The 25,862-nt window shown below is 44.0% G+C and overlaps 2 protein-coding genes across 2 annotated transcripts; both read right to left on the bottom strand.

Moving 5' to 3' along the window:
• Positions 1–247: 247 nt before the first annotated feature.
• disp3 (dispatched RND transporter family member 3) lies at positions 248–9,357 on the bottom strand (the record flags this gene model as incomplete). Its single annotated transcript, XM_080531461.1, has 20 exons — positions 248–604; positions 815–987; positions 1,180–1,293; positions 1,430–1,589; positions 1,692–1,837; positions 1,962–2,088; positions 2,197–2,366; positions 2,519–2,649; positions 2,765–2,934; positions 3,076–3,212; positions 3,322–3,462; positions 5,418–5,579; positions 5,774–5,938; positions 6,047–6,138; positions 6,278–6,417; positions 6,618–6,778; positions 6,869–7,003; positions 7,662–7,798; positions 7,979–8,198; positions 8,313–9,357. The coding sequence occupies 20 exons, from the start codon at positions 9,355–9,357 to the stop codon at positions 248–250; spliced, it is 4,083 nt and encodes a 1,360-aa protein (XP_080387587.1).
• A 5,787-nt stretch (positions 9,358–15,144) lies between these two features.
• On the bottom strand, positions 15,145–25,656 carry LOC308158814 (dynamin-1-like protein). The gene is made up of 17 exons (XM_080532513.1): positions 25,490–25,656; positions 24,697–24,811; positions 24,401–24,542; positions 23,781–23,827; positions 23,581–23,652; positions 23,387–23,473; positions 23,064–23,226; positions 22,688–22,808; positions 20,284–20,622; positions 19,766–19,886; positions 19,456–19,611; positions 17,594–17,683; positions 17,225–17,323; positions 16,898–17,017; positions 16,659–16,768; positions 16,372–16,531; positions 15,145–16,216 (listed from the first exon to the last, which is right to left on the bottom strand). The coding sequence occupies exons 2-17, from the start codon at positions 24,796–24,798 to the stop codon at positions 16,160–16,162; spliced, it is 1,986 nt and encodes a 661-aa protein (XP_080388639.1). The 5' UTR covers positions 24,799–24,811; positions 25,490–25,656; the 3' UTR covers positions 15,145–16,159.
• Between the last annotated feature and the right edge of the window lie 206 nt (positions 25,657–25,862).

Below are 25,862 nucleotides of genomic sequence, written 5' to 3'. Positions count from 1 at the left end.
GAATCATGAGGGAGTGCGATCTTTTTTGGCAAGTGTTTTTGAATGATGACTTTATACCTCTCTAGGTGCAGTATCCAACTGTACAGTACTAGCCATATCAGTTAGAACAACAGATAATACTCCTCCACTGCAGATGAACAAGGTTCGACTTCCTGTATCTGAAACCTTCCTCCTGAATATGCTGTAAGGCTCATATAAATGGAGGTTAGATCCTCTTGATAGTAGTGGTTAAGTGGCAACTGTGTGTTCACATGGTGACTGTGTGCCAGGTGACTGGTCCTAGTTGCCCTCCTGCCCAGCATAGGGCAGCACCAATGGTTGTGGTGACCAGCACAGCCAGGCTGGCCTTCAGGACTGCCCTGGGGGGCCTGGTGAAGTTGGCAGGGCCCATGGTGGCCAACATGGCTGCAGTTACAGTCAGGGTGAACAAGATGGACACGGCTGTGTTGATGGCCACTATCTGGCCGAACTTGGCGAAAGGCACGATGACACAGAAGAAGAGAGGGACTGTGGAGATCACCGTGGTGACAGCACTGGACACTATAGCAACACCTACGTGGTTCATAGCATCCAGGGTCCGCCTTTGCCTCTTGGCTGAAAGATCCTGAGAAAAACCCAAACATTTATATAATGAGTCTCTCTTCCTTATTCATTGCCCCAGGTGGATTCAGTTCCAATTCCATTCAGGAACTGTATCATCAAAGTAGGTGGATCACTGGATTAAATAAACAACTGTTTCCTTTGGTAGAATATGTTCATTTTGTAATGTTTTGTGCAAACTAGATGCATATGAAATGAATGAAATGTGTTGTACCGTGCTGAGACTGGGTGTGGAGGGGGAGGTCTCCCCTGCCAGGAGGAATCCCTCCACCAGATGCAGGCAGTAGTCCACTGAGGAGCCCACCAGGATGGACAGAGAGATGGCCTCCACCGCCCCCATCTCCCAGCCCAACCAGTACATGATTGCCATCACCAGACAGATGACACCTGCACACAGACACACACAGGAGCTCAGTCGCATTCATTCCTTAACCCTATCATACCTGTCTAAACGCAATGATAATAACTGATTCTTATCTTGAAAACGGTTGTACTTTGTTGCATTTTTTTTTAAACGCTTCCCTACAGGTACTCTACAGTCCTGTACATACTGTTGAGGTTGAGCAACAGTGTGTTTACCCAGGATGGTGAGGAGTATTGGCAGCAGCAGGAGCGGATGGGCAGTGAAAACGGACACAGCTGCTACACAGATGGCCAGGGACAGCAGCAGACTGCAGAGGGCGCTCTCCACACCTACAGACAACCCATAGAGAAGGGAGTCAACCCAGAACTGCAGTAACACACTCATATATACACAGATTACATTACCATATTTATAAGCTATTGACAAAATTGTGCTGTAGGCATCACAAAGTTCTCTTTTACTTGCCTATGATTTCCATAAAGATCTGTTTCCAGTGCTCACAGGTCTGGAAACCTCGCTTTAGAGCCGAGGATTGTGGGAGAGCAGACAGCTGCTCCTGTAGGAAGGTCTCCCATTGGAGGAAGTCAGAGTGAGTTTGGAATGAAGATTTCCCCTTGTAGGTTGTCTGACAGGGAACAGACAGATAGTATGAAATGAACACTGTTACTGGCACAGACATGGGCTGTAATTAATAACGTTGTGCACCATAATCAAGAGTGGCACTCACAGACTCAAAAGCCATGGACAGCCACCGCACATTGCCACCATGCATACCCACTGCCCCATGTGACAGCTGGCCTGGTAGTAGGTTGGGCTCAGGGAGTGAGTGGCATTCTGGGTGCAGTAGAGACAGGATGGATGACAGTTTGTTTCCTGAGGGGGAGAGAGACAGTCAGATAGAGAAAAACACGGGGTTTTGAGACGTATTGACATCAAAAGTCTGTGCTGTTTGATTCCGATCAACCATTATTGGTGTGTGTCTTTGTGTGGTGCTTACCTGAGGGTAGACATTGGGCTCCTCCTGGCTTCACAAGCTGTTTATTTGCACTAATGGCTTTACAGATCTGACAGAGATGCCCAATCTCTTGGAAGATGTCAAAGTTTGGATCCAATATAACACTGCCCTTTGGAGAGAATATCAGAGCAAGTCAATGCCGCTAACACAGTGACCATTGTTAAATTACACCTTGATATCATCATCATTGAATCATTATTCAGCTCATTGCTCTCACCATGTCCCCAATGACATGGTTGTCTGTGCTGTGGGTACGGTTGACTCCCAGTATTCCAAACACCACAAATACCATGGCTCCAGTATCGACCAGTGGACGTACCGCCGGCTGGCCACATCTACCACCGCTGCAAGGGTTAAAGCCTGATGTTTTGGATTTTTGGGTGGAATCTTCAAGATAGAATAGAGAGGGAGAAAATAATCACTCTTTTGCATTCACATCTATGACACATACTTTCAATTAAAACTAGAACTGATTCAAGCAGTTCTAGTAACTGTATAGTAATGACACCTTTTGGCTCCAGGCATTTTGTCTGACTTACCAGGGGGCACTGGTGTGTAGAAGGTGCCTTGTGTGGGCCCATCAGGCCCGCTGCTGATCACACACCCAGGAGGCTCTGCACATACTCGGCTGGCGTGAGGACTCAGCTTGTGCTGGGCAAAGAACAGCCTCCTGGGAGACACAAAGAAATCTGTTGACAACTTGCCCTTAAAAACAGCTTGCTTGACTGACGACTGATTTTCAATTTTTCAGTCCTCTATCTCTATCAATCATCATTCCCTCTCACCTGCTGTGCTGCTGCTCAGCCACAGCCACATAGAAGGTGAACTCTGCTCTCCAGCCATGGTGTGGGTCACAGGATTGGGAGGTGATCATCCAGCGGAGGTGGGGGTGGTACACGTGGGACACACACACTGTCATGCGGCTGCTGAAGTTCCTGTGTGGTCCACTGTATGCCTGTTTAGAGACACCAGATCAATCAGTCAGCCTCCGTTAATGATTTTTCATTTTTGGATAAATCACTTAAGAGCTAACATCTCTGTGGGGAAATCTGTTTCTGTTTCATATTGCTTTGTGTTTCTATGAGGGTTTCCCAACCTGAAAGAATGGCACCTCTCCATGTCCAGGACTGAGGTTTTTCCAGGGCGATGGCACGCTGGCATTCAGAGAGAAGCGGTACAGAGTGATGGAAGCACCCGTGTCCAGCTTTGAGACATGCACCGTCAGCAGAGGGCCTGTAATGAAAGGTTGTTGTTCAAAAGAAGTGTTGAAAATGTGTATGTAAGTACGCAGCTATGAATGCCCCAAGCAAGGTAACAGCCTCATCTAATTCACATGTAGAACCTGTGCCGTTGGAGGCAGAGCGTAGTTTGATTTGGCTCTGAGGAGTTGAATTTGAACCATGTTTCTGGGGGTGAAATCCAGGCACTGATTGGATGGTGTGGGCAGTACTGTGCAGAAGGTGAGGCCTCTCCATAAATAAACCTGGAGGAAAAAAGACACAATAGCATGATGTTTGAGTTGAGTGGTAGAATGGGTTTATACCTATCCTTAGGATTAGCAAGGAAAGGTACTGAAAAATACCTCAATGTTTTTCACGATTCCCTGCAGGAATGCAGACTGCCATCTCTGCCACATGTGGCTATTCATGTTTTCTTATTGATCGTTGAGAGGACAGCGACTTGAAGGGGATATGTTTTATATTGTATATATTGGGTTGTGTTCTATATCGTATATACTGTGTTGTGTTTTGTGTATAGACTTGCCTCTGTTCTGCCAATTGGCCAGATCGTCATTGTAAATGAGAATTGGTTCTCGATTGACTTATCTGGTTAAATAAAGGTTAAATTAAAAATATATTAAAAAATAATAATAATAAATGTGACGATTGCATAGTCTCTATGTATAGTCTTTACATAGATGTAAATATCAACATTTGATTGTTGCCAACTTGTTCCCACTTTCACCAAAGATAATTTGGTAGATTTCAGAATAAAAGTCAGAAAAAAAAGTTTATGAATAAAAGTCTGAAAAAAACTAATTCTGAATAAAAGTCTGAAAAAAACAAGTTTAAGAATAAAGGAGGATGCTAGTTCTCTTTGCATCTACCTACACATGTGAACAAACATTCTCAGTGACAAATCCAGATACAGATCCTCTCTCACTGATGATCACCTGTCAGCTGTCCATCCACCTCAGACATTCAACCAGACTTCAGTGCACTTGTTCAAGCCCAAGGCAGACTGGACTTTTCTCTCACTGAACACAAAAAAGAACTGAAAAATATCAAAAGCACTTGTTGCTTTTTCTACTCAGATGCTTAGCTCTGCGTGTTGTAACTTTATAGTTAGTTAGACAGTTAACATTTTTGATAGATAGATTGATTAATATGTTACATGATTGATTCACAGTTAAAATAGATTGATTAATGTGTTACATGATTGATTCACAGTTAAAATAGATTGATTAATATGTTACATGATTGATTGACAGAAGTACATTTCTGTTGTATTAGCTAAGAAGAAGAAGAACTGCAGGTTCCAGAATGTCTTGTAGAAAGACGTCATATAAAGGCCAATGCACACGTGTCACAATCGTGCACAATTGTCGCACCGCCGAATTCGATTCCATTGTTTTGAATGAGACAATGCACACGGCGTGCGATGCGATTTTGTCGCACGACAACATTCAATTCTCCATTCACACCCACTCACTTCGGTGGTGTGAATTGAGAATCGAATGTTGTTGTGCGACAAAATCGCACGCCGTGTGCATTGGGCTTTAGTTGACAGTTTGTTGTTTTTGAGAAATGTGAATTGTACATTGAATTGAAAGTGAATATCTAATAGAAACGACATGCATGACCGACTCTTCTGTTGATGAGAGGTTAAAAGCATCGCTTCTTTCATTTGTAAAAAAAAAAAAGTATGAATGTTCTGAAAACCCCTTTGTATAGGCAGCTTACACTCAGCTCTGATGCTCACACATACCCCACCAGATATGCCACGACAATTACAAAACAACATGCAGTGCTGTATAGAGTTATGGTTGAATGGAACGCCCTATAGGTTCAATCATAGGGTCAATCAGTCAATATCTCTAAAACCCAGAATAAAATCAGTTGCAAAAAACAAGTGAAGCAACACATCATACACATTGGATCCTAGCTGAGTATTTGAATTCTATTTCTGTTATTTATTGTTGCTTGTGGATGATGGTTCTTCTTTGTTATGTGTTTTATGATGCTCACTAAAACTAAGGTCATGATGAGCATTGCTGACTTTTATTTTGTTTTTATTTTAGTTATTTGATGTTGTGTATGTTGATGTTCTTCTTCATCGTTATATGTTTTGTGATGATTTCTTGTATATGTTTTGTGTGGACCCCAGGAAGAGTAGTAGTAGTAGTAATGGGGATCCTAATAAATCAAATCAAATCACCTGAGCACATCTGGCAGGGGATGCCCTGGGCACTGAGGTTGTTGCGCAGCCCTAGCAGGGCCTGGAGGTTGGTGTCTGGGCGGAACAGTAGTGGGGCATGAGTGGCAGGCTGCAGGAGACAGCAGCACCCAGCAGACACCACCAGAACCAGGAAATAGATACCTATTGGCAGCAAGATAAAGAATGTGGAGTAAGATAAGCAGTCAGTTGGGATAGTGAGGGGAGAGATAGATAGTATGAGTATCTTATCAAAATGCATACATACATAATACAAATAAATCAGACCAGCCCCAGAAGACTGTAGCTGCTTGTGAGATCGGCCTGGTTTTACAAGGCTTAGAAGACTGAGCCCTTACCTAGAATGGCTTTGCGTTTCTCCACGACTGGCTCTGCAACCCAGTGCCTCAATGCCCACTGAAGGTTAGTGCTTACCACTCCTGCACTCCCCTGCCCCAGGGGCCAGAGAGACGTCTCCACTGACAGAGACAATATGGCTGCGTCAGCGTCTGTGTCACAGGAGCCTGGGTGAGACATGGTGAGACACAGAGAGGGAGTGAATGGTCTGGACATTATTACCTTTCATTCTTCTGTGCTCCATTCATTCAGCAGCAATAGGATAAGCATCTCACATGGCTCCATCTCCACAGATAAGAGGGCCACATCCTCATCTTCATCTGACAAAGGGCTGTGGCTCACTGATAGGCCTGTACGTGCCTTCCACCTGGAGGAGGAAATGTGTCAGAGAGATGCACCCTGTGTTCATGAAGTCACCCAGGAAAACAGGCTGAAAAAGCTGGTACCACAATTGAAGCTCTGACATTACACATCTAGTACAAAAAGAAGAAAAGGCAGGGGCACACCATTTCAGACAGGCACCTTCCCGGGGCTCAATCCACTGGTTCCAGATACAAAGGGCAGCAGGCATGAGGATGGACACCCAAAGCCAGCAGCAGCTGACAATCAGGGCCATGAATAAACCAAAGTCATGCACGGCTGGAATCTAATTGAAAGGACGTAAGAGAAAAGAGAGAGCAGTCGCAGTACATTTATTATGCTTGTCACATGATATTCTAGAATGGGTCACCTCCCAGCCAGTAATTTCTGTTCATTCCCTTTGGAGAGTTCATTACAATATGGATGAAGAGTGGAGCAATCCGCTTAGTTGAACATGATAGCTGAATTTTTTTCTCCTCTCAATACCTGAGAGAAGGTGTTGGCAGCGTAGGCAGCTGCGGTGGTGAAAGAGGTGAGGAAGGTGGCCCGTCCAGCGGTTTTGACTGTGTAGACCATCCGCTGCACTGGATGAACCAGGTGAGAAGCCTGTCTGAAGGTGCTGATGAACACAAACACATCGTCCACGCCTGGGGATAGAGATCAGACAGAAGGAGGAGTCATCACCACAGAATGGTTATCTCAGTCAGTCAGCTAGATGAGAGTATATTGTCACTCACCAATGCCAATGATCACAAAGGCTGCTACTCCATTGAGGATGCCCAGGTATCTCACCCCAAAGATCACATGATAGAGGAAGAGAGCCACCAGGCAACTCAGAGCAATACTAGCCAGCCCAAAGAATGTTAGGAACACTGTGGAGACACAAAGAGACACACACCAAAGGATCAGACCTCATACTGCACTGTTTACAGTAGAAACAATGCCCAGAACGCAATATGCGCCATCATAGAATACATCCCAAGTTCACATGGAGTAATGCTGCCCGATCACATCTCTTCACTACACTGGCTCCCCACTGGTGGAACGAGCTTCCCACGACTGTCAGAACTGCAGAATCACCCCCCATCTTCAGTCGGAGACTGAAGACCCATCTCTTCAAGCTACACCTTAACTGTCCCTCCCAAGACATCTACTAGCCCCCTGCACTGTGTCTACAGAGACACCTACTTCCCCCTAAACTGTTTTTCTTGAGATACCCTCTGTATTGTTTCCCCTGTGTCAATATAAAACAAAATAATAATAAAATAAAATAAAATCTATATATATCCATCTTCTAGTTCGACGACTGCTAATGGCCCCTGGCCTGAGCATAATAGTACTTTTCCTTCTATGACTAGTGGATAGATGATTCACTTACTTCAAATGTATTGATTGTCAAACTTACTTCACTTACAATCAAATGTATTGATTGTAAGTCTTTGGAATAAGTCTTTGGAATAAGGCATCTGCTAAAGGCCTAAAATGTAATGAAAATGTATTGCAGGTGAGAGAGTATGCATGGGACCTCACCTGAGAAGGAGGTCAGGATATAGACCAGCACAGTGATGCATCCTCCACTGATCAAAGCCAGCAACATGTCACTGTAGAAGATGTGTCTCACCTCGTTATCAAACAGTTCCGTGCCCCCATACAACACCTTCACCTGACTGGGACAACCCCATGGGGAGAGTGGGAGAATGTTGTGTGGTTGTTATTAAAGAAACAATGACGCTATTCGTGTACTATACTTTATATGTCTGTAAACCATAATGTAGTAAGAACACTTCTTATCATTATGTGGATGAATGTAGCCTCGTGTTCCGTTGGGGTGTGCCTTTAGAACCCACCTGGTGGACTGCTGAGCCAGGAGGTCAGCATACTGAACCACAAAGTTCTTGAAGCGGCGCCTCTGCTCCTCAGGCCGGTCTTGCACAGAGTAGTAGGAGGGCAGAGGAGCTCCGAAGTGGATCTCACTGCGCAGGAGAGAGGAGGACAGCCGGTCGGGGGCCAGACTCTCATCCACGTACCAGTAGAACTGTGGGTGGGTGATGGCTAGACTCAGGGCACCTGAGGACCGAGAAACCAGCCATGACCAAAGTTACACGCTCGCTGCTCTGCTTAACAGACCACAAGATAGACACACAATGTGATTAGGTCCAGCTCTGGGCACCTGAGACTCACCGTGGATGTCTGCCAGGTCAGGGCCCATGCCGTCGTAGTAGATTTTGCCATCGCTTTCGCTGGGGAAGAGGTAGGAGAGGAGGGAGCTGGGTGGAGAGCAGTACGAGGGCCCCAGAGGCAGGTCTCTCAACACCTCTAGTGGCTTCCAGCAGAACTGCTGGAACTGGGGCTGTTGCATGAGAAGGCGCTCTATGTGGTGAATGGTGTGGAGGCGCTCCGGGGTGAATATGTTGTTGTTGTCCCCCCCACCTTGTGCAACAAACACCAGCTCAATTCTCCACAAGGCCTGGCTCTGCAGGTAGGGGAAGCTAGGAGCAAATCGACGGTTTCTAATCGCACTGTCACTGCCTCCCGCTAAGGACTCACCACTCACAGGTGTTGTTGTGTTTCCATGCTTCTCTCTCTCCTTCCCTCTCCCCTCTGCCATACTATCAGTAATCTCTCCGTCCCTCTTTATCTCTGGGTGACTCTGATAGACCTCTGTCTGTCCAGTGCTGCTCACTGCGGCTCCACTCTTTTGTATAGCCACTCGTCTGAACGTTGTGTTGTTTCTCAGAGATTTAGGAGGTAGCCACTCATTATCTGTTCTTTTGGATACTCCGTCCCCCTGTATTTTCAGCCTCTCCAATAGAAGTTCCCGGAGAGCAATGGTGTCATAGTCGTCCACGTCACGCCTGTGTCGGTCCCAGGACCCCAACTGACTCTTTATAGCGATGGTGAGCGCATCAAACCTCTCTGCAGAAAAGTGGCTGTGGACCTCAAAGGCACTGTAGGAAAGGTCTATGTCCAGTGGGGGACAGTATAAGAACATGTAGGCAGACAGGGCACAGGGTAGTAAGACCCCCATTCCCAGGACCACTCCACTCGTCCAGGGCTGTGTGTACACCCAGCCCACAGCCCTCCACACTCCCCATAACCCACTGTCACCAGTGGCACTGCTCCCCCTCTCCGTCTGTGTATCCGCCTCCTCATCCTCTAGCTCCTCTTCCCCCTCACCACCATCCCAGCTGGTCTGGAATAACAACGGCTCGTCTTCCAGGTCCATGGCAGCACCTGTCGCAAAAACACAGTACTTAATCGTGGCTCACTAGTCTTATGTGGATCTTTTTCTGCCCTTGGACAGGAGAACACAAACTACAGGTGATTTAAAACCAAAGGTTTATTCAGAAAACACAGCCAGCAAGGGCATGGCCATTAAATCTGTCTCTCAACAGCAGGAGACTCCTATTCCTATTCAGCACAAGGTAGAATTTAGGACCTTGCCTAAAGGGCCCAAAACAGTGGGTACAATCCGCAAACCTCCCAGTTTAAGATGCTGGTCACTATGGTTTGGGGCTTAGATTGGGTATGAGGCTGCAATTTCATTCCTCTCACTCACTCAGTCAGTGTGTGCAATCCAATATCTCCCCAAGAGTGTAAGACTGTGTTGGCTTTTTCATCTCAATGGTCGACTTGCCTGAGCTGCAGCAAATTAAATCATCTCACTTGTCTAACTACTGACAAGAGGGGAGAAGTGTGGAATAAGAGAGGTGTTTCATCCCTTGTGATGGACAACCTCTGGCTGATAGTGTCAAGCTATAGTTGCTTTCTCTTTTCACTCTAAACAGAACACTATAGACACTTTGTATTCAAGTGGCAATAGTCCTGCTAACTCAAATTGGCGTGTCATCTACTATCTTTAGAGTAGTACTCTGGGGTCGTCTGGGTGAGGCGGGGAGAAAAAAGGAGTGGGAGCTGAATTTCCATATCTCATTTCAGCTTGGCTCTTAAATAATGATGTTCCTGATAAGATGGCTGATGATCAGCTCATCAAAGCTGTACCATTCCTCAGGACAGAGAAGGACACCAGTGATGCCTCTCACCAAGGGAGCAGCCCCACATCTGCCTGCTCTGTGGGAACATCTGTGTCTCTCAGTCCCTTTAGAGGACAAATTCATTAGGCTCTAGTGTTCCATTGGGAGAGGGGAGGGAGGGAAAGAAAGAGGAGAGAGGGAGAGGGGCAAGGAGGGAGAAGGAGAAAGAACAGAGGGAGAAAGAGAGGGGGGGAAAGGGGAGAGAGGGGGAGATGGACTGGAGAATCCTACACTCCAACAGTCAATGATACAAATGATCATCTCTGAACATCTGTGATAAAAAGAGGACATACTCTGCTGTTTAATATTCATGGAATTCTAAATCAGGTAGCTGTGTACATTTTACATAACTGCCATGTTTGCTTCAACATCCTCTGAATTGCTCATTAGTTGTGGGGAGATTTTCTAGCCCCACACACGCCTCAAAGATCTGTTATGCAGACTGAACGCTATTAAAACAGCATTGTGTATTTCATGTTAATGGTCGTTTGTCTGCTGAGTGCACAGTTACTGTGGAAGGCAAATCATTGGAGGACTCGCCACACTCCTATCAGCAGAGGTCCTCTACTAGAGGAGACACCAGCACACATGACTACACATCAAAAACAATGGACTCCATTTGGGTTTGACAGTCCATCTCTCCTAATTCAGGACAAAGTAGCAGGTAGCAACATGTGGTACGCCCAGGTGAATCGTTCTGCTATCAATTTACATGTGCTACGGCAATGATGTTGACGTGGGTAGGGTTTATAGTACCTGGTTAGACCAGGGAGTTACAGTAGTGCCTTCACTATCTGACAGATCACTGTGATCTGTAATCTCTCTCTGACAGGCTCTTGGGAAACATCCTTTTTCTGTTGTTGATGAAGAAGCGCCTCGCTCTGTCAGCTATACAATAATGTGCATTATAACAACTGCAGAGTATTGCAAGCAATGCTGAATAGGGGAAAGGCTGTAAAGATATCAAAAGCATTCTCCCATCTGGTTCAGTCAGCATCATTTTGGATGTCTTTAGTATACCCAGAGAACCTTATGGTACACCTGTGTTACTCACTGTTTCATGATGTAGTTTCAGACTCATATTAGATTGGAGAAAACAAAAAGCAGCTGCAGTCCAGCTGAATTTATAGGTTCTCTGCAGCAAATATAAATTGATTGGATAATTGATTCAGAATTTATACCTGATTTACAATTCTATGACAGGCAATGTAGTAATGATTGTCCATATTCAGTTAATATAATATACACTCTTGCAGAACATTTCCCTCACTGTAGGGTCAGATGTATTGACAAGAGAGTGCCATGTGTACTGTGTATTATATAACAAAGTGTGTAAAGATATACCCTTGAGTGGTGAGTAACCTTGTCTTGTAACTACAGATTCAACTGTCTTCCTAGACCAGAATCACCAGAAAAACTTTTTGCAGTCCAGGGTTCAATGCCAGTCTCTCTGTCACTCTATCTGCTGTTTTCCTTTGTGCTAGGTGTGTCATTCTCCTGTGGAGTTAATGTGGAGTGGACTCTCTTAACACTCCCAGCACGCCTTAAGCCTGTATGCACTAAGCCATTATCACCACCTGAACTCCAACAAACAGGCAGAGATGAGACTTTCAACTTAGTTTCTCTTGAGGTGTGTGTGTGTGTGTGTGTGTGTGTGTGTGTGTTTTATAAGGGTGAGGGATTCGTATCCTTCCTTACTGACAGTACTAAAAATAGTGTGTTCCCTTCTGTCCTTCACTCTGTTTCATCTTCTCTCCATCTCATCCAATATGGATTTGATATTTTTTCTGCCTCACATTCAGTTTGGTGTGAATTCACAGAGCATATCATTTAAGGAGGACATTCATTTCAACCAAGCGCTCCTGGAAGACATTGCTTATGTATGAGCACTGAGCAGCATCACTATGGGGGTGGGGGGGTGTCTCTGCTCTTCACACAGACTCACCTGATTCAGAGGTCCATGGTTCAAGTAGAGACGCATCATATCCTCCATTTACAACAAATCATTGTTGTTCATTTGATATTATAGTATGGCTCCCTCAACACATAAGGACAAAGCTAACTACACGCTTGAGTGATTGTAAAAGACAGATTGTCTAAAGATCTACATTGGCAATTTCACTCACAAATTGAAATGCAATATGAAATGCAATAGCTGAAATGAGTCTGCCTTTTCTTATTAACAGGCAAATTACAGAAAGCTCTTAGAAACTTGTCTTTCCACCTGAGAGCTCCATTTAATGCAGTTGTGGTCCTTAGAGGATGCACGCACACAAGATTCCCTTGCACTGCGATCCACTGCCACTCATCTTTTTTGCTATACATTATTCAATTGGCATGTTCGATTATTGACTGTGTAATGTAGAAGTTGTCAAGTATTTCATATCCTATATCATATAGTGTATCTAATCGTTTCCCCACTCACTATAGACATTTATGACAGAGAAACAGAGGCTCTTACCTGTGCTTGGTGAGTAGAGGTATCAACTGATGGAATGTTCCACCCTATGGGATCCTCTCCTGAGGATGCAAACCTGTGCTCTGTAATTTCATTTTAAACTTGTTCTCCTGGTGTGCACTTGTTTTTCTGTTTTATTTTACTACCACTCTGTTTCCACGAGGGAGTCAGTCGCATTGCTTTTCCAATACAGCACTTATCACTTATCCTCTCTCTCTCTGTTAAGGAGTCTTTATACCTTCACAATTAATAATGATTTGTTTTTCACTCTCTTTATTTCTCTTCTCCCTCTTTCTGTCCCCTCCCTCCTCTGTGTGTGGTTGTCCAGGCGACAGAGCCAGTGAGTGTCAGTTCTTTCACTCCCACAGCAGCTCCTCTCTCTCATGGCTTTGTTCAGGCTCCTCTCCTGACTGGCTCACCAAAGGGAGGACGGAGGGGAGGGGAGCAGAGCCCTGAGTGTCAATCAGACTAGGGATAGAGTGGGGTGGATCCTCTCACAACCTTACTGGTAAGAGTGATGGCTGACTTTAATTCAGCTCTATCTAGCTGCTAACATGTGACAGCAATGAAGCTGTTTTCATGAGACTGCAGCAAGGTCCCCCTCCTCCTTGACAGAGGATTTGGTTGGTACAGTCTAGTCGCTCTGTGAGAAGAAATGGAAGGGGGGGGGGGGGGTTGTTACAGGAGGGTGATCAGAGTAACTGGATACAGTGAAAGACAAGGTGTCTGCCTTATAATTTCAATCCCAGGAGTCCAGGTCTAATATGCTAGGATTCCAAACCCCTTTCACTTTCTAAGATTTTCTAGATTTGATAGTCAAATCTAATGAACTCGTGTATCTGGCACTCTCTGAACTGATATTCTTCTAAATGTAATGTGTGAGTGGGCTGGTGTGATTGAATGATGATTGTTGGATATGGCTTCCTCCTGTTGTATCAGTTTGTTTTATTATGAGACTGATGGCTTTACATGTCTCCTGTTTAGCCCTCTGACTGAGCCTATTTGCCACACACCAATAGGGTACAGTACATTGGGCATAGATTTACACAATATATCTGCTCAATCTCATTTGCCATAGATCTGCCATGGATAAGTGGTTTTAGAATGTTGTATCGCTTTATGGATGAATCATACCCCTACATATTCTGTTTATTCATCACTTCATGTCTCCAACTTAAAACTGAGATATTTACCTATACTCTCTATCATCATCATCATCATCATGTTAAATGGCAGCTTTTCAGATAAGTCTGGCTTTCGGATTCCTCCTGGCTTACAATTGGGTGCTGTGAGCGAGGCAAGAGGAGAGAGTGGGGTGGCAGACCGGGGCGGAGTGGAGGGTTAGGTCAGTCTGTCTCTGCAACATTCAGGACACTGCTGAAGCAGATACACACCATCTTACTCTTACTAATGATTTGAGCTCAAACCCCTCCCTAAAGAAAAGATTGCAAACAGAGATATATACCAGCCTGCTGTGAGTCATAGTCAGCTGCATGACTCAATCAGGATTTCTGGAAGATACTACAGATATTATCTTATCATATGTATCGATGGTTGAGGATTTCCCTAAAAAACAATCTCACAGAAACAGTGTTCTTGTTAGGGTTTAATGAGTCCCTGCCATCTGAACAAACATCATTCCATCAACACATATCACAAATATTGGCAAGCAAGCACTTCCAGGCAGTTGGTCAATTTGTAATATAATAATTTACATACAATTCTATAATATCAAATACACACACGCTCCATCTTTCATTCTGATGCAAACATACACACATTCACATACCATATTATGTTCAGAAAGACAGACTGACACTGCATTCCCTGATCACAGAAGTCAGTGTTTCTGGTGTATGGTCCTGGGGGTCTGTCCCTTTAAGGCTGGTCTTTCTTAACGAACATTATCCTTTGGGAATATTTTCCATCACTTTTGGCTTTCAGAACAGATGCACAAGACAGGCTAACATGGATAAGGTAAGCATTCCTAATGATTAATGCAGTAATGCATTCCTAATGATTAAATGGAGGGAAAAGGGGGGTATATAGTACTGTAGTGTGTCTGACACATCCACTCTTATATAACTAAATGCTAAGAGAGTGCTGGATAACAAATGAAGGGCAGTAGTTGTACTGAGAATATATCTCCACTCTGGGATCTGCACAGAAATGAAATGCCACAAGGTGGATGCAAACAGGAACAACATGTTTCTCTTTCTCTAACATCCCTGTCTGGATAGAGTGGGTCAATGATGGAGAGCAACCTCTTGTCTCTGCCTGAGGCACAGCACCTACCTACAGGGTAACGTCATAGAAGCAGTGCAAGATAAATTCACAAACTGGCTATACACTTACTCTCTATAGTCCTATACTAAAACCAGTGCTTCATATGGCCAGTTTCACAGACAAGGCTTAAGCCTAATCCTGGACTAAAAAGCATCTTCAATGGAGATTTTACATTGAAAGTGTGATTTAGTCCAGGACTAGGCTTAAGCCTTGTCTGTGAAACCGGCCCTTAATGTGTGATTCACTCCGTGTGCAAAGCCTAAATCTCCATACAAGCTAACTGATTTACAGTACGCATATTCAACTCCTTTGTCAACAAATACCTAGTTGTCCATCGACAGAAGAGTCTAATTAGAAATCTAATTATATACAGTATAGTGGACATTTATAACAGTTAACCTCGTTTAACGATTGACACTAAAATATGCCTAAAAAACACAGTGCAACAGTACACATGGTATGATATGTAAACGAGACACTCTTCTAGAACACAAGCCTGCTGTACCCGTGGAAGGTACCATGGTCATACTTCTCTGTGGGCTTATACAAAGCATCCCTGAAGACCATGATCATATTTCACTCTTATATTACAGACCATACCCACTGTATGAGATGGATATTCCCCATCCTTTTTGATCATCGTTTATGAAATGTAAATGAAACATGAGGGGTAAACAAGGGAAGGTCTAATGAAGACTGATGACATCCATAGTACCGAAATTCCTTTCATTTCAGAAACTGCTGCATAGAGACAAAGGGACAGCATTCTGTGATCACTCTTCCATAAATAGTTTCTAATCAATGGAAACAAACGCAGCTGGACGTGCACCATCTGTGCCATGACACCAGATGCAGATAAAGACCTCAAAAACAACTTGACACTCACATTATAAAACACAATTTACAAAACACAATTCACAACCACAATCTAACAACCGACATTGAAGACGAACTTTGATGCATTCACTTTTTGATCATAGGTGTCTCTTTAGATATGATGGCTGACTCACTATGGACCAGCCCTGCCTGAGTGTGTTGGTCTCCATCACTATATTCACAGTGAGACACAATGGTCCTGATCCCCCAGCCAGAAAGCCAGTGGATAGACAGAAGATGGCTGGATGTGTTATGGTCAGTGTGAAATCAGTGGTATTACCATACACACATTCTCACCTATAGACACACATACAGTACACGCTCACATACTCTCAAAGACATGCTATGAGTGGACAACTGTCAGCTGCTGTTGGCTACCACAGATGGGTCTCCCGGATCTCAGAGATGATGTTGCTGGCTTTTTGGAGGGCCTGGGCATGAGGGAGAGAAGGGAAGAAAAAAGAGAGGGAGGGAAAGAGAGGACAGGTATTAAAAGAAAGAAGGAAAAAAAAGAGCATCTGGTATTGCTACTGATGGTCACAAATCAGAGACAATAGGAGTACCGCACATTCCATATGTACTGTACCTCAAGCATCTGAGCGACTTCTGTCCTCTGCTGTGCTGTGTCCTGGGACTCGATGAGCAGACCCTGCAGCAGTTGCTGTTTGTACAGCTGGCCCACCAGCTCACTCTGCATTCGCTCCTTCACAAAGTTCACCAGGAAGTGCATCACCGTCTTGGGCACACTGGAGCCACACAAAGCCACAGACACACAGTTAGCACATCGAGACTATACAGGCTTAGCTAAACTCACCACTAATTGGAAACAAAAACAACACCTCCGGGAAAGGGCCATGATCTGTGGTGTCTGACCTGTCTTGGATGCTTTTACGGACAATGAGGAAATAGCACTTGATGAGACGTTGGATGACCTCGCAGTCTCTTTGCTCCCGGGAACTCAGCTTACGAGATGCTGGCACCGCCTGGAAAACAGGGTGGGAAACAGGATGGGGATCAAACGGCAAAATGCCAAATCACTCACTAATTAGTACTGCTCTCTAGGGTATAACTGGGTCAGTGCTAAGTGTTTAGTCTTACAGTCCACTACTCACTGTGTCTAAGAGGTTAATGGCCTGGCCTTTCCTAGGGCTGCCAAACCCTCCTGTGGAGGTTTTCTCCTCAGCCACCATTTCGTTCTTCCAGTGTTTCCCTCCATCCTGCACACCCTCCGCCTGAAAGGGAGGAGGCAGAGAAGAAATAAGAGGTCAATTCAATTTCATCACTCAGGTCATTGTGACTTCACAATTGGCTTTGAAAGGCCTTCAAAAATGTAATTTCCATATTGGCAAGGATAGACTGAGTCTCTAGACTCTGTAATAGCATTTCATCTGACACTTACGAAACGCCTGAGCATGGGTTTTGAGGTGAGATGACAGTACCTGTTGACTGTTTACATATGCTGAGACCTGAGCTGCATCAGCAAAGTCGGGGTGCTTTGTGTTTATGTAAGCCAGCTCAATAGCAACAAGGTTATGGACCTGAAACAAAGGAACGCACAGAATCAGTTACAAACATGTGACGTGAGGCTGATGAGGTCACGGCACAAAAATGAAATGAAAGGACATTCTCAATCGTACATATGTATTTATTCTGAAGTCCATTGACCATTGCAGAGAGATCAAATAAAAGTGACAATTCGATTAAATCATAGGGTGATGCTGTGTGTGTGTGTGTGTGTGTGTGTGTGTGTGTGTGTGTGTGTGTGTGTGTGTGTAAGCTAGGGACTGGTCTCAATTTAATTGTCTTACCATTTCATTAGTAACTGGCAAGCGCTTCCTCAATAAACTAGTCACCACCTCCACGATGGAATCATGCAGCTTTGGAAATCGCAGGAGCTCCTGATAAACACACAAACAACAGTATGTAACTGAACAGCATGAACAGTACATACTGATGATAATGTTGATAATGTAATCCCCTTGACTGGAACAGTGTAGTTCTCATGCTACAGGGGTATAGGAGCATGTATACAGCCCGTTCCAAATTATTATGCAAATGATATTTTTCTCAGATTTTCCTAAATAGTCGATGCAAATTACAATCAGTATAATTTTCAAGTCATCAACCGTTAGAGTATAATTCAAATTTTATTGAACAAACCTCCCAATGATAACAGTATTTTTTTTTTAAATAAAAAACTCAAAATCCACTGTTCCAAATTATTATGCACAACAGAGTTTCAAAACATTTTATAGGTTGTAAAGAACTAAAAATTGTAATTTGATGAATTTAGGGTTAGGAGGTCATATTAGGAGGTCATATTTACTGAAATCAAAAGCTATTTCAAACAAAAACATCTTAACAGGTCAAGTTACATGTTAACATAGGACCCCTTCTTTGATATCACCTTCACAATTCTTGCATCCATTGAACTTGTGAGTTTTTGGACAGTTTCTGCTTGAATTTCTTTGCAGGATGCCAGAATAGCCTCCCAGAGCTGCTGTTTTGATGTGAACTGCCTCCCACCCTCATATATATTTTGCTTGAGGATGCTCCAAAGGTTCTCAATAGGGTTGAGGTCAAGGGAAGATGGGGGCCACACCATGAGTTTCTCTCCTTTTATGCCTATAGCAGCCAATGACACAAAGGTATTCTTTGCAGCATGACAGTGGGCTCAGAAATACATGAAGACTAATTTCCAAACAGTCTTGTTTACTGATGAGTGCCGTGCAACCCTGGATGGTCCAGATGGATGGAGTAGTGGATGGTTGGTGGATGGCCACCATGTCCCAACAAGGCTGCGACGTCAGCAAGGAGGTGGCGGAGTCATGTTTTGGGCCGGAATCATGGGGAGAGAGCTGGTAGGCCCTTTTAAGGTCCCTGAAGTCGGAAAATGACCTCGGCAAAGTATGTAGAGTTTCTGACTGACCACTTTCTTCCGTGGTACAAAAAGTAGAACCGTGCCTTCGGAAGTTCCGTAGCAAAATCATCTTCATGCATGACAATGCACGATGTCATGCTGCAAAGAATACCTCTGTGTCATTGGCTGCTATAGGCATAAAAGGAGAGAAACTCATGGTGTGGCCCCCATCTTCCCCTGACCTCAACCCTATTGAGAACCTTTGGAGCATCCTCAAGCAAAATATATATGAGGGTGGGAGGCAGTTCACATCAAAACAGCAGCTCTGGGAGGCTATTCTGGCATCCTGCAAAGAAATTCAAGCAGAAACTGTCCAAAAACTCACAAGTTCAATGGATGCAAGAATTGTGAAGGTGATATCAAAGAAGGGGTCCTATGTTAACATGTAACTGTTAACTGTTTTTGTTTGAAATAGCTTTTGATTTCAGTAAATATGACCTCCTAATATGACCCCCTAACCCTAAATTCATCAAATTACCATTTTTAGTTCTTTACAACCTATAAAATGTTTTGAAACTCTGTTGTGCATAATAATTTGGAACAGTGGATTTTGAGTTTTTAAAAATAAATAAAAATACTGTTATCATTGGGAGGTTTGTTCAATAACATTTGAATTATACTCTAACGGTTGATGACTTATACTGATTGTCATTTGCATCGACTATTTAGAAAAATCTGAGAAAAATATCATTTGCATAATAATTTGGAACGGGCTGTATGCTGTAGTACAGGCCATGCAGTATGTTGTACCGGTGTGCTGTAAGAGGAGCAGTGCTGGATGATCCTCTGCAGCTCCTCGTGGACCAGCTCCACACAGCGCAGGCTGGGCTCCTCCAGACGCTTGATCTGCCTCTTCACCAGCAGCTCAAACGACACCTCAGGCACAAAGAGGGCTGGCCGCGGACCCTACAAGACGACACAACACACAGCTCACTATTACCTCCCCTGCTTCTCTACAGAGAAGCTTATAGACGTTGCGCGCGTGCACGCAAGCACACACACACACACACACACACACAGACACACAGAGGAGCGAGATGGTGCAGCAGGGGGTTATTACCGTGGCATTGCGGATGGCAGTGAGAATGTCGAGCTCACTCAAGCCCGCCAGGGGGTCAATAGACTGCAGAGTGCGGCCAAAGGTCTCATGGAATATGTAGCAGATTCTAGCCCCTCCACAGCTGAGGAGAGGACAGACTGTGTGTGAGTGCATTAGTGTTGCCGATTATGCTTATCAAATGATGCCAATGATGTCAATATTAAATGCAGTCAGCCATTAAGGGTTAGTACCCACATATGCTTGAATTAATCAATAAATTAGTGCTTGATTTAAGAGCAATGAAGCTGCAAAAATACACAAAATGGTAATACATATAGGAATCCCTGGAAAATGATCATGAGGACATAATCTGCCAACTGAAATGTTCTTTAACTACTCTTCTATAATGTGTAGAGTTGAAACGGTTGACCAAAAAACAATAACTACTGAAATATGACAGATGCCCAGATAAATAATGCAGGGCATCATCTTAAACAGCCTCTGACTTCAGCTTTAGAGCATTTCCCCTCGTAACTCACAGTTCCGTGGTCTGGATGTGCCTGGCGGTGCCCTCGATGGTGTTGCAGTAATCGCTGGCAAACTTGGTGACGATCTGCAGCAGGGTGGCGCTGTGGTCCTCTACAGGCTGGCCATAGCTGCTGAGACGGGCCTGGTACTGGGAACTCAGCACCGTCACGCGGGTCTTCAGGTTTGGCAGGCAGTCCCGGATGTGGTGCATGAGCAGTCGGCTCAAGGTGCGGGCCAGGTAGCGAGAGCCGCAGCGGGAGGCCAGCGAGGGGTAGTGGCGCTGCAGGAAGGCCTGCTCGTCCCTGGCTGTGTCCTCCATGCTCTTCTGTGTGTTGATGTCATGCTGGCTCCTGGAAGGGGGGGGACAGTAGAGCAGAAGAGTTTTACGCAACATTCCCAGTCGCTCTGCTTTATTAGACGAGTCACCAGTTAACTAGTCAGCTCCAGCACTGAAAAGACTGATGATAATTTGATCTCTTCAGTGAAGGAGCACTTTTGAAACGATACAGTTGGGCTTTACAATTCATGTACAGTCTTCATCTCTCTGAAGGAGAGTGGAAATGAGCTCCAATTGCCTTGTGCCAGCTTGGCCTAGGGGTTGTTCTGATGGCCTCTTAGTGAAATTACTACTGGAAATGACTTACTTTGGCATCTGAGGGGGGGCGGTTATTTAGCATTTTTACAATTCCGTCAAAGGATTATACATGCACATTTGTTTCCAGGAGGGGTTCCCAAAATCAATTTCAAAGTGGAGAGATATAAATCTCTACTTGCTCAGGAGCTATTGAATAGCACATAAATCTGATGTTGGTGTACTAGAGTAAATATAATGACAGTCTTATAGATATAGATATACTATGTGACAGGGACTGGTTAAAAAGTCCTCAAGTAGGGCATGGTCATTTTTCTGATTATGAAAGTGCAGATTGTAAGCTTACAAATGATGTGTCATACATCATACATGAAAATAGTTGAAGCAGATATGCTTATTTGAATGTTGGTCCATCTCAAACCAAATAGCGGAGAAACGTGCTCTGAATCAAAACAGCTGCTAATAGCTAGTGCTAAAAAGAAACATCGCCATGAACATCTGCATGTTTAGCACATCACAACATGCTCAGTGTTTCCTCTATATGCATTTATTCGTGGCGGGCCGCCACGAATACATTTTCTCCGCCACTAATTGATTCAGTCCACTTTATGATCGGAGAACAGAAAAAAAGCAGATTGAAGCTAGTTTAGGCCGCTTTCAGACCTACATTTCGTTCCGATTTGGGTGTAGTAAGTTACAATATGTTACAATGTTGCAATTAACCTCGTCGGCGACGAGCTTGCAAAACAGTTTTGTGATTGGTCCGAATTTAGCGGGACATTTGGATTTCTCTCTCTTCGCCCGTCGCCCGTCCCTTTAATCCCGTATGCGTAGGCTATCCTAATCGAAAATGCAACATCATCAGGGACGACTGTGGGTTATTGCATTTACTGCTGTTCTCTGGTTCATGTTCGTATACCAGTGCTCACTATAGAGTATTTTAAATTAACATTCGTAATGTAGTCTGATGTTCATGGTCAACTAAATCAGGCTATTTTGTGAAACAAATAATGTTCCAGAGCAGCTTCGCACCTAACGCTAGCTTCCAACTATTAATAGCATAAACGTTGGTAAATGTCACAAACGACACAGTATTGGCAGCGGAAAAGAAGGGGAGTCGAATTTTTATTGACAACGGATTTACATGCTGGAAAAACATGCAGCTAAACTTCAGGGAACTGAATTGTGCTGTATGCGCGTTCCGCATGTTCTGCTGCAGCTGTAGGATATCTTCGTATTTGATCACCTTCTATATAAAATCACCTGTTCGGCTTTAATGGCTTAACCACTATTGTTTTTGTTTTTTATGTTGCCACCCTCTAGTTTTCGGTGAAATTACGTCTTTGTTTTGAGTGCCAGTGCGCGTTTCATGCGCGTGCACGCGGAAAAAAATGCGCGGGCGCTCTGCGCGCGAAAATTGAGCTCTCCGCCACTAATGTGAAAAATCCTGGAGGAAACACTGATGCTGATCGAACATCACCATGCTAAAAACACATAACTACTACACATAATTAGATAATCACACAGTCCTTTTGAAGTTTGTTTACAAGCCATGTATCACTTGCCAGTAGCCTACGGCAGACAACTCACAAATTGGATATTTAGTATTTAGTGATCTTAAGACTGTTGTTTGTTATATCGAGTGGGCTCTTCAGCACTTCAACTTTTATAAGATGCAAAAAAACTGAAAACATTATTTATTTATTTTTTAAAGAAGCATTTGCGCGATTTGAGAATTGCCGACATGTGGCACTTTTCACCAGAGTCACATATGATCCAATATAAATCATCATCTAATTATTAATTATTTTATATGGACCAACCTGTTGACCACTCCCACAATACCAAGCCGCACTGGGATGACCCGACCCAATAAGACCTCCAGAGCATCCGTACCTGCATCCATCAAGTCCAGCTTACTGACCACCAGCAGTGTTCTGCGACCTGGGAGAGACACACACGCAGAAAAGCTTGGTAATAAAACAGAGGAACAGACAGCCCTCTTGTCCATGGGTCTCTATAACAGTGCTTGTATAGCACAGTCATCTGAAATGTGTACAATACATACAGCTGTTGGTGATCTGAGAGCTTATTGAGGTCAACATTTAAAGTTATGGTTTAATGACATTTTGACCTAAGTAAAGTAGAGACAAATACATTAAAAAAGGAAGGACCCTTTGTGGGTCCAGTATGCCTCACCATCTGGGTCAACATCGCGAGCCAGTTTGAGCGCGTCAGAGGTCGCCAAGTCAGAGTTGGCAGGAGACACTGAGAGGATTAGGGAGTTGGGGTTGGAGATGAAAGACAGGATCATCTCTTGTACTTGGGCTTCAATATCTTCTGGCTGATCCCCAACTGGAACCTATTACAATAATAATAACAACAACAACAACAACAATCAAAAACTGTGACATTACTGAACAACACACCTTTTCACAATGAGAAGTTGTATTAATTGAACATAGGGTCTGAATTTAGAAAATGTGGAGGAGTGATGAAAACTGTCAAGTGGTTGCGCTTACCTTTGTGATTCCTGGCAGGTCAACCAGTGTGAGATTGAGGACATGAGGGGAAAATATCTTCAAATAGATGGACTCAGGACTGATTCCCTATGGAACGTGAGAGAACAAAGAGGAATGGAGGGAATCATAACTCAGTAGCCTCAATAACTGAAATGGCAAAGTTACAAATAGGAGACAACTCACTATTTTCATACCTTGTTATTCCCTGAACTGCGTTCTGTCTCCTCTTCAATCTCTTTGCGAATTTCCTGAAAATCTGTGAAAATCTATTTAACAAACACACAGATGAGACCAAAACATCAGCTTCCATGACATAGTATCATGAGTTACATCACTCAATAGTCACAGACAGTGTGCAGTGAAAAGCAAAACAGCAAAAAAGCTTTGGGCATACCTGGTTTTTGCAGTGAAGGAACGTGCCCCATTCCTCAGCCTTGATTCCTGGGCAAAAGAGAAAATAATGAATTAAGTGAATTCAGACAGAACAGGACAAATTCATAGCACAAATGAAAGGCAGACTTGGATGGAGCTAGTTAGTATGAACGACAACATATGGAGGAGGGGGAGAGATAGATAGAGAGAGAGAGAGAGAGAGAGAGAGAGAGAGAGAGAGAGAGAGAGAGAGAGAGAGAGAGAGAGAGAGAGAGAGAGAGAGAGGGTGCATATAGACAGACTAAATGAGAGAAGATAAGACAGCAGGTCCATGCAGATGAACTATGGAAATAGAGACCTGGGTAGCTGTTTTGGGTGCTTTGTTTTTCCCTATTCCCTGAGAAAAGCAATGAAGAAGAAGAAGGTAAATCCCATGTTAGGAAAGAGAGACAAAGGCTCAAAAGACTGACTTGCATTTGAAAATACATGCATGCGAGAAAATGCCCCCTGCAAAACATTTATTGAGTGTATGTCGACAGCAATTTGTGACAGTGTGTCCATTCAGTGTCAATGTATAACAGCATGAGAGGCCACATGCTAGAGGGATTTTACTATGATATTTCTGGTTTCAGAGTCAAGCACCATTTTCTTGCTGCGTTCTCTCTTCCAATGAGGGTACATTAACCAGCTGTAACACCAGGGGTCTGCGTGTGACTATTCCTGATCCCCGAGGCAGAAAATCCCGTCCAACCAGACTCTCCAACACAGAACTCTTCCCGCTGCTCTGTGATTGGAAAAGATGAGACCAATTCTAGAAAGGCATTGACATTTAGGCTGCACATCAATGATATTTCTGCAACGTCCCTCTCCATGGGCAAACTGTTTAGGATCAATGTAACGATTAGCCTAACTCTTGATTTATTTTACTCCACACTGACCTGCGATCCAACTACCACTATCTGAGGGAGCTGTATGACCTCTGCCCCCACAGTCAGGAACACCTCCTGGAGACGGTTTATGATGGGAATTAGAGTCTCCATCCTTCACTGGACACTGGATGAGTACAATAATAAAGAGAGATTATGAATGGTACATTGTAGAACCTCCAACATCATAAATGCACAAACAACCAATGAGACCAGTTTACAGGAGAAAAACAGGGGAAAGCAACAATACAGACTACACAGCAGCCTGTTTGTGATGTTACTGTGATTCTGTGTACAACTAGCTGAGCTCCTGTCCCGTGTGATAACATGACATCAAAAGAGTCAATGGGTGGTCATGAGTCAGTGTGTGACCAAAACTGGAATAATCTAGGGTTGAGAGTCCAATTGGTAGATCAAGATAGGGGGTAGCTAGCTCGTCTAAAATGTAAGACAAAAAGGGAGCTGGAAAATGTGTTATCAGACAACAGGTCAAAATAACTCACAAGAGAATATTATGTTCTGCCAAATAATTACATAGATAGATAGAGCCTGGGCCTGGACACACGTTAGCCAGCTAGCAAGCTAGCATAATGGTGCCACTCCATCCGACTCGCCGTCAATAACGAAAGCTAACGATATTAACATCGCGCTACATACACATCTTTGGTATCAGGCTTTCTTCGTGCGACAAGCAGAAGAAAGGTTATGCCGCTGAGATCAAATGACAGCTTTCACTCTCAGGCCAAGATAAGATGTCTGATGAGGAAGCGAGGAGGAGAGGGACACACACCAGCTGTTTCCTTACCAGGTAACTACAGACTAGTGAAGATTGCCGTACAAATCCAACAAGACCTTCTTTACTTCATACTTTTGTAGAAAAATATGCAAGTTTATCAATAGCTAAAATGCGGTACTCCTTAATCCATCTGTGATTTAGGCGAGAAACATCAACCGGTTTGGTCCCAGGCTGTCAATGAAGATGGGATGGGTCTGGCATCAATGTCTGACGAAGCTGATTGGTGTAGATGCAGTGACGTCACCCCCTACCTACACCCCTCTCTCGTTCTCCTTGGTTCTTCCCTTTTTATGAAATAGTCAACAAAAAAACTAAACAATTTTGCTGATTGATGGTCAATATGACTTGCTGCAGAGCTAAATATCATTTCCTAATTCTAAAA

Source organism: Nansenia antarctica, assembly GCF_963989245.1.
Source record: "Nansenia antarctica genome assembly, chromosome: 5".
NCBI lineage: Eukaryota > Metazoa > Chordata > Actinopteri > Argentiniformes > Microstomatidae > Nansenia > Nansenia antarctica.
Note: the sequence above shows the minus strand (reverse complement) of the source record. Positions and strands in the feature narration are given on the sequence as shown.

Coding starts and splice junctions, on each gene's coding strand:
- LOC308158814 (XM_080532513.1), bottom strand. CDS start 24,798: ATGGAGACTCTAATTCCCATCATAAACCGTCTCCAGGAGGTGTTCCTG. Junction 23,653..23,780: donor TCCTTCACTGCAAAAACCAG/GTATGCCCAAAG, acceptor TTTGTTAAATAG/ATTTTCACAGATTTTCAGGA. Junction 16,769..16,897: donor CCATTAACCTCTTAGACACA/GTGAGTAGTGGA, acceptor CCTGTTTTCCAG/GCGGTGCCAGCATCTCGTAA.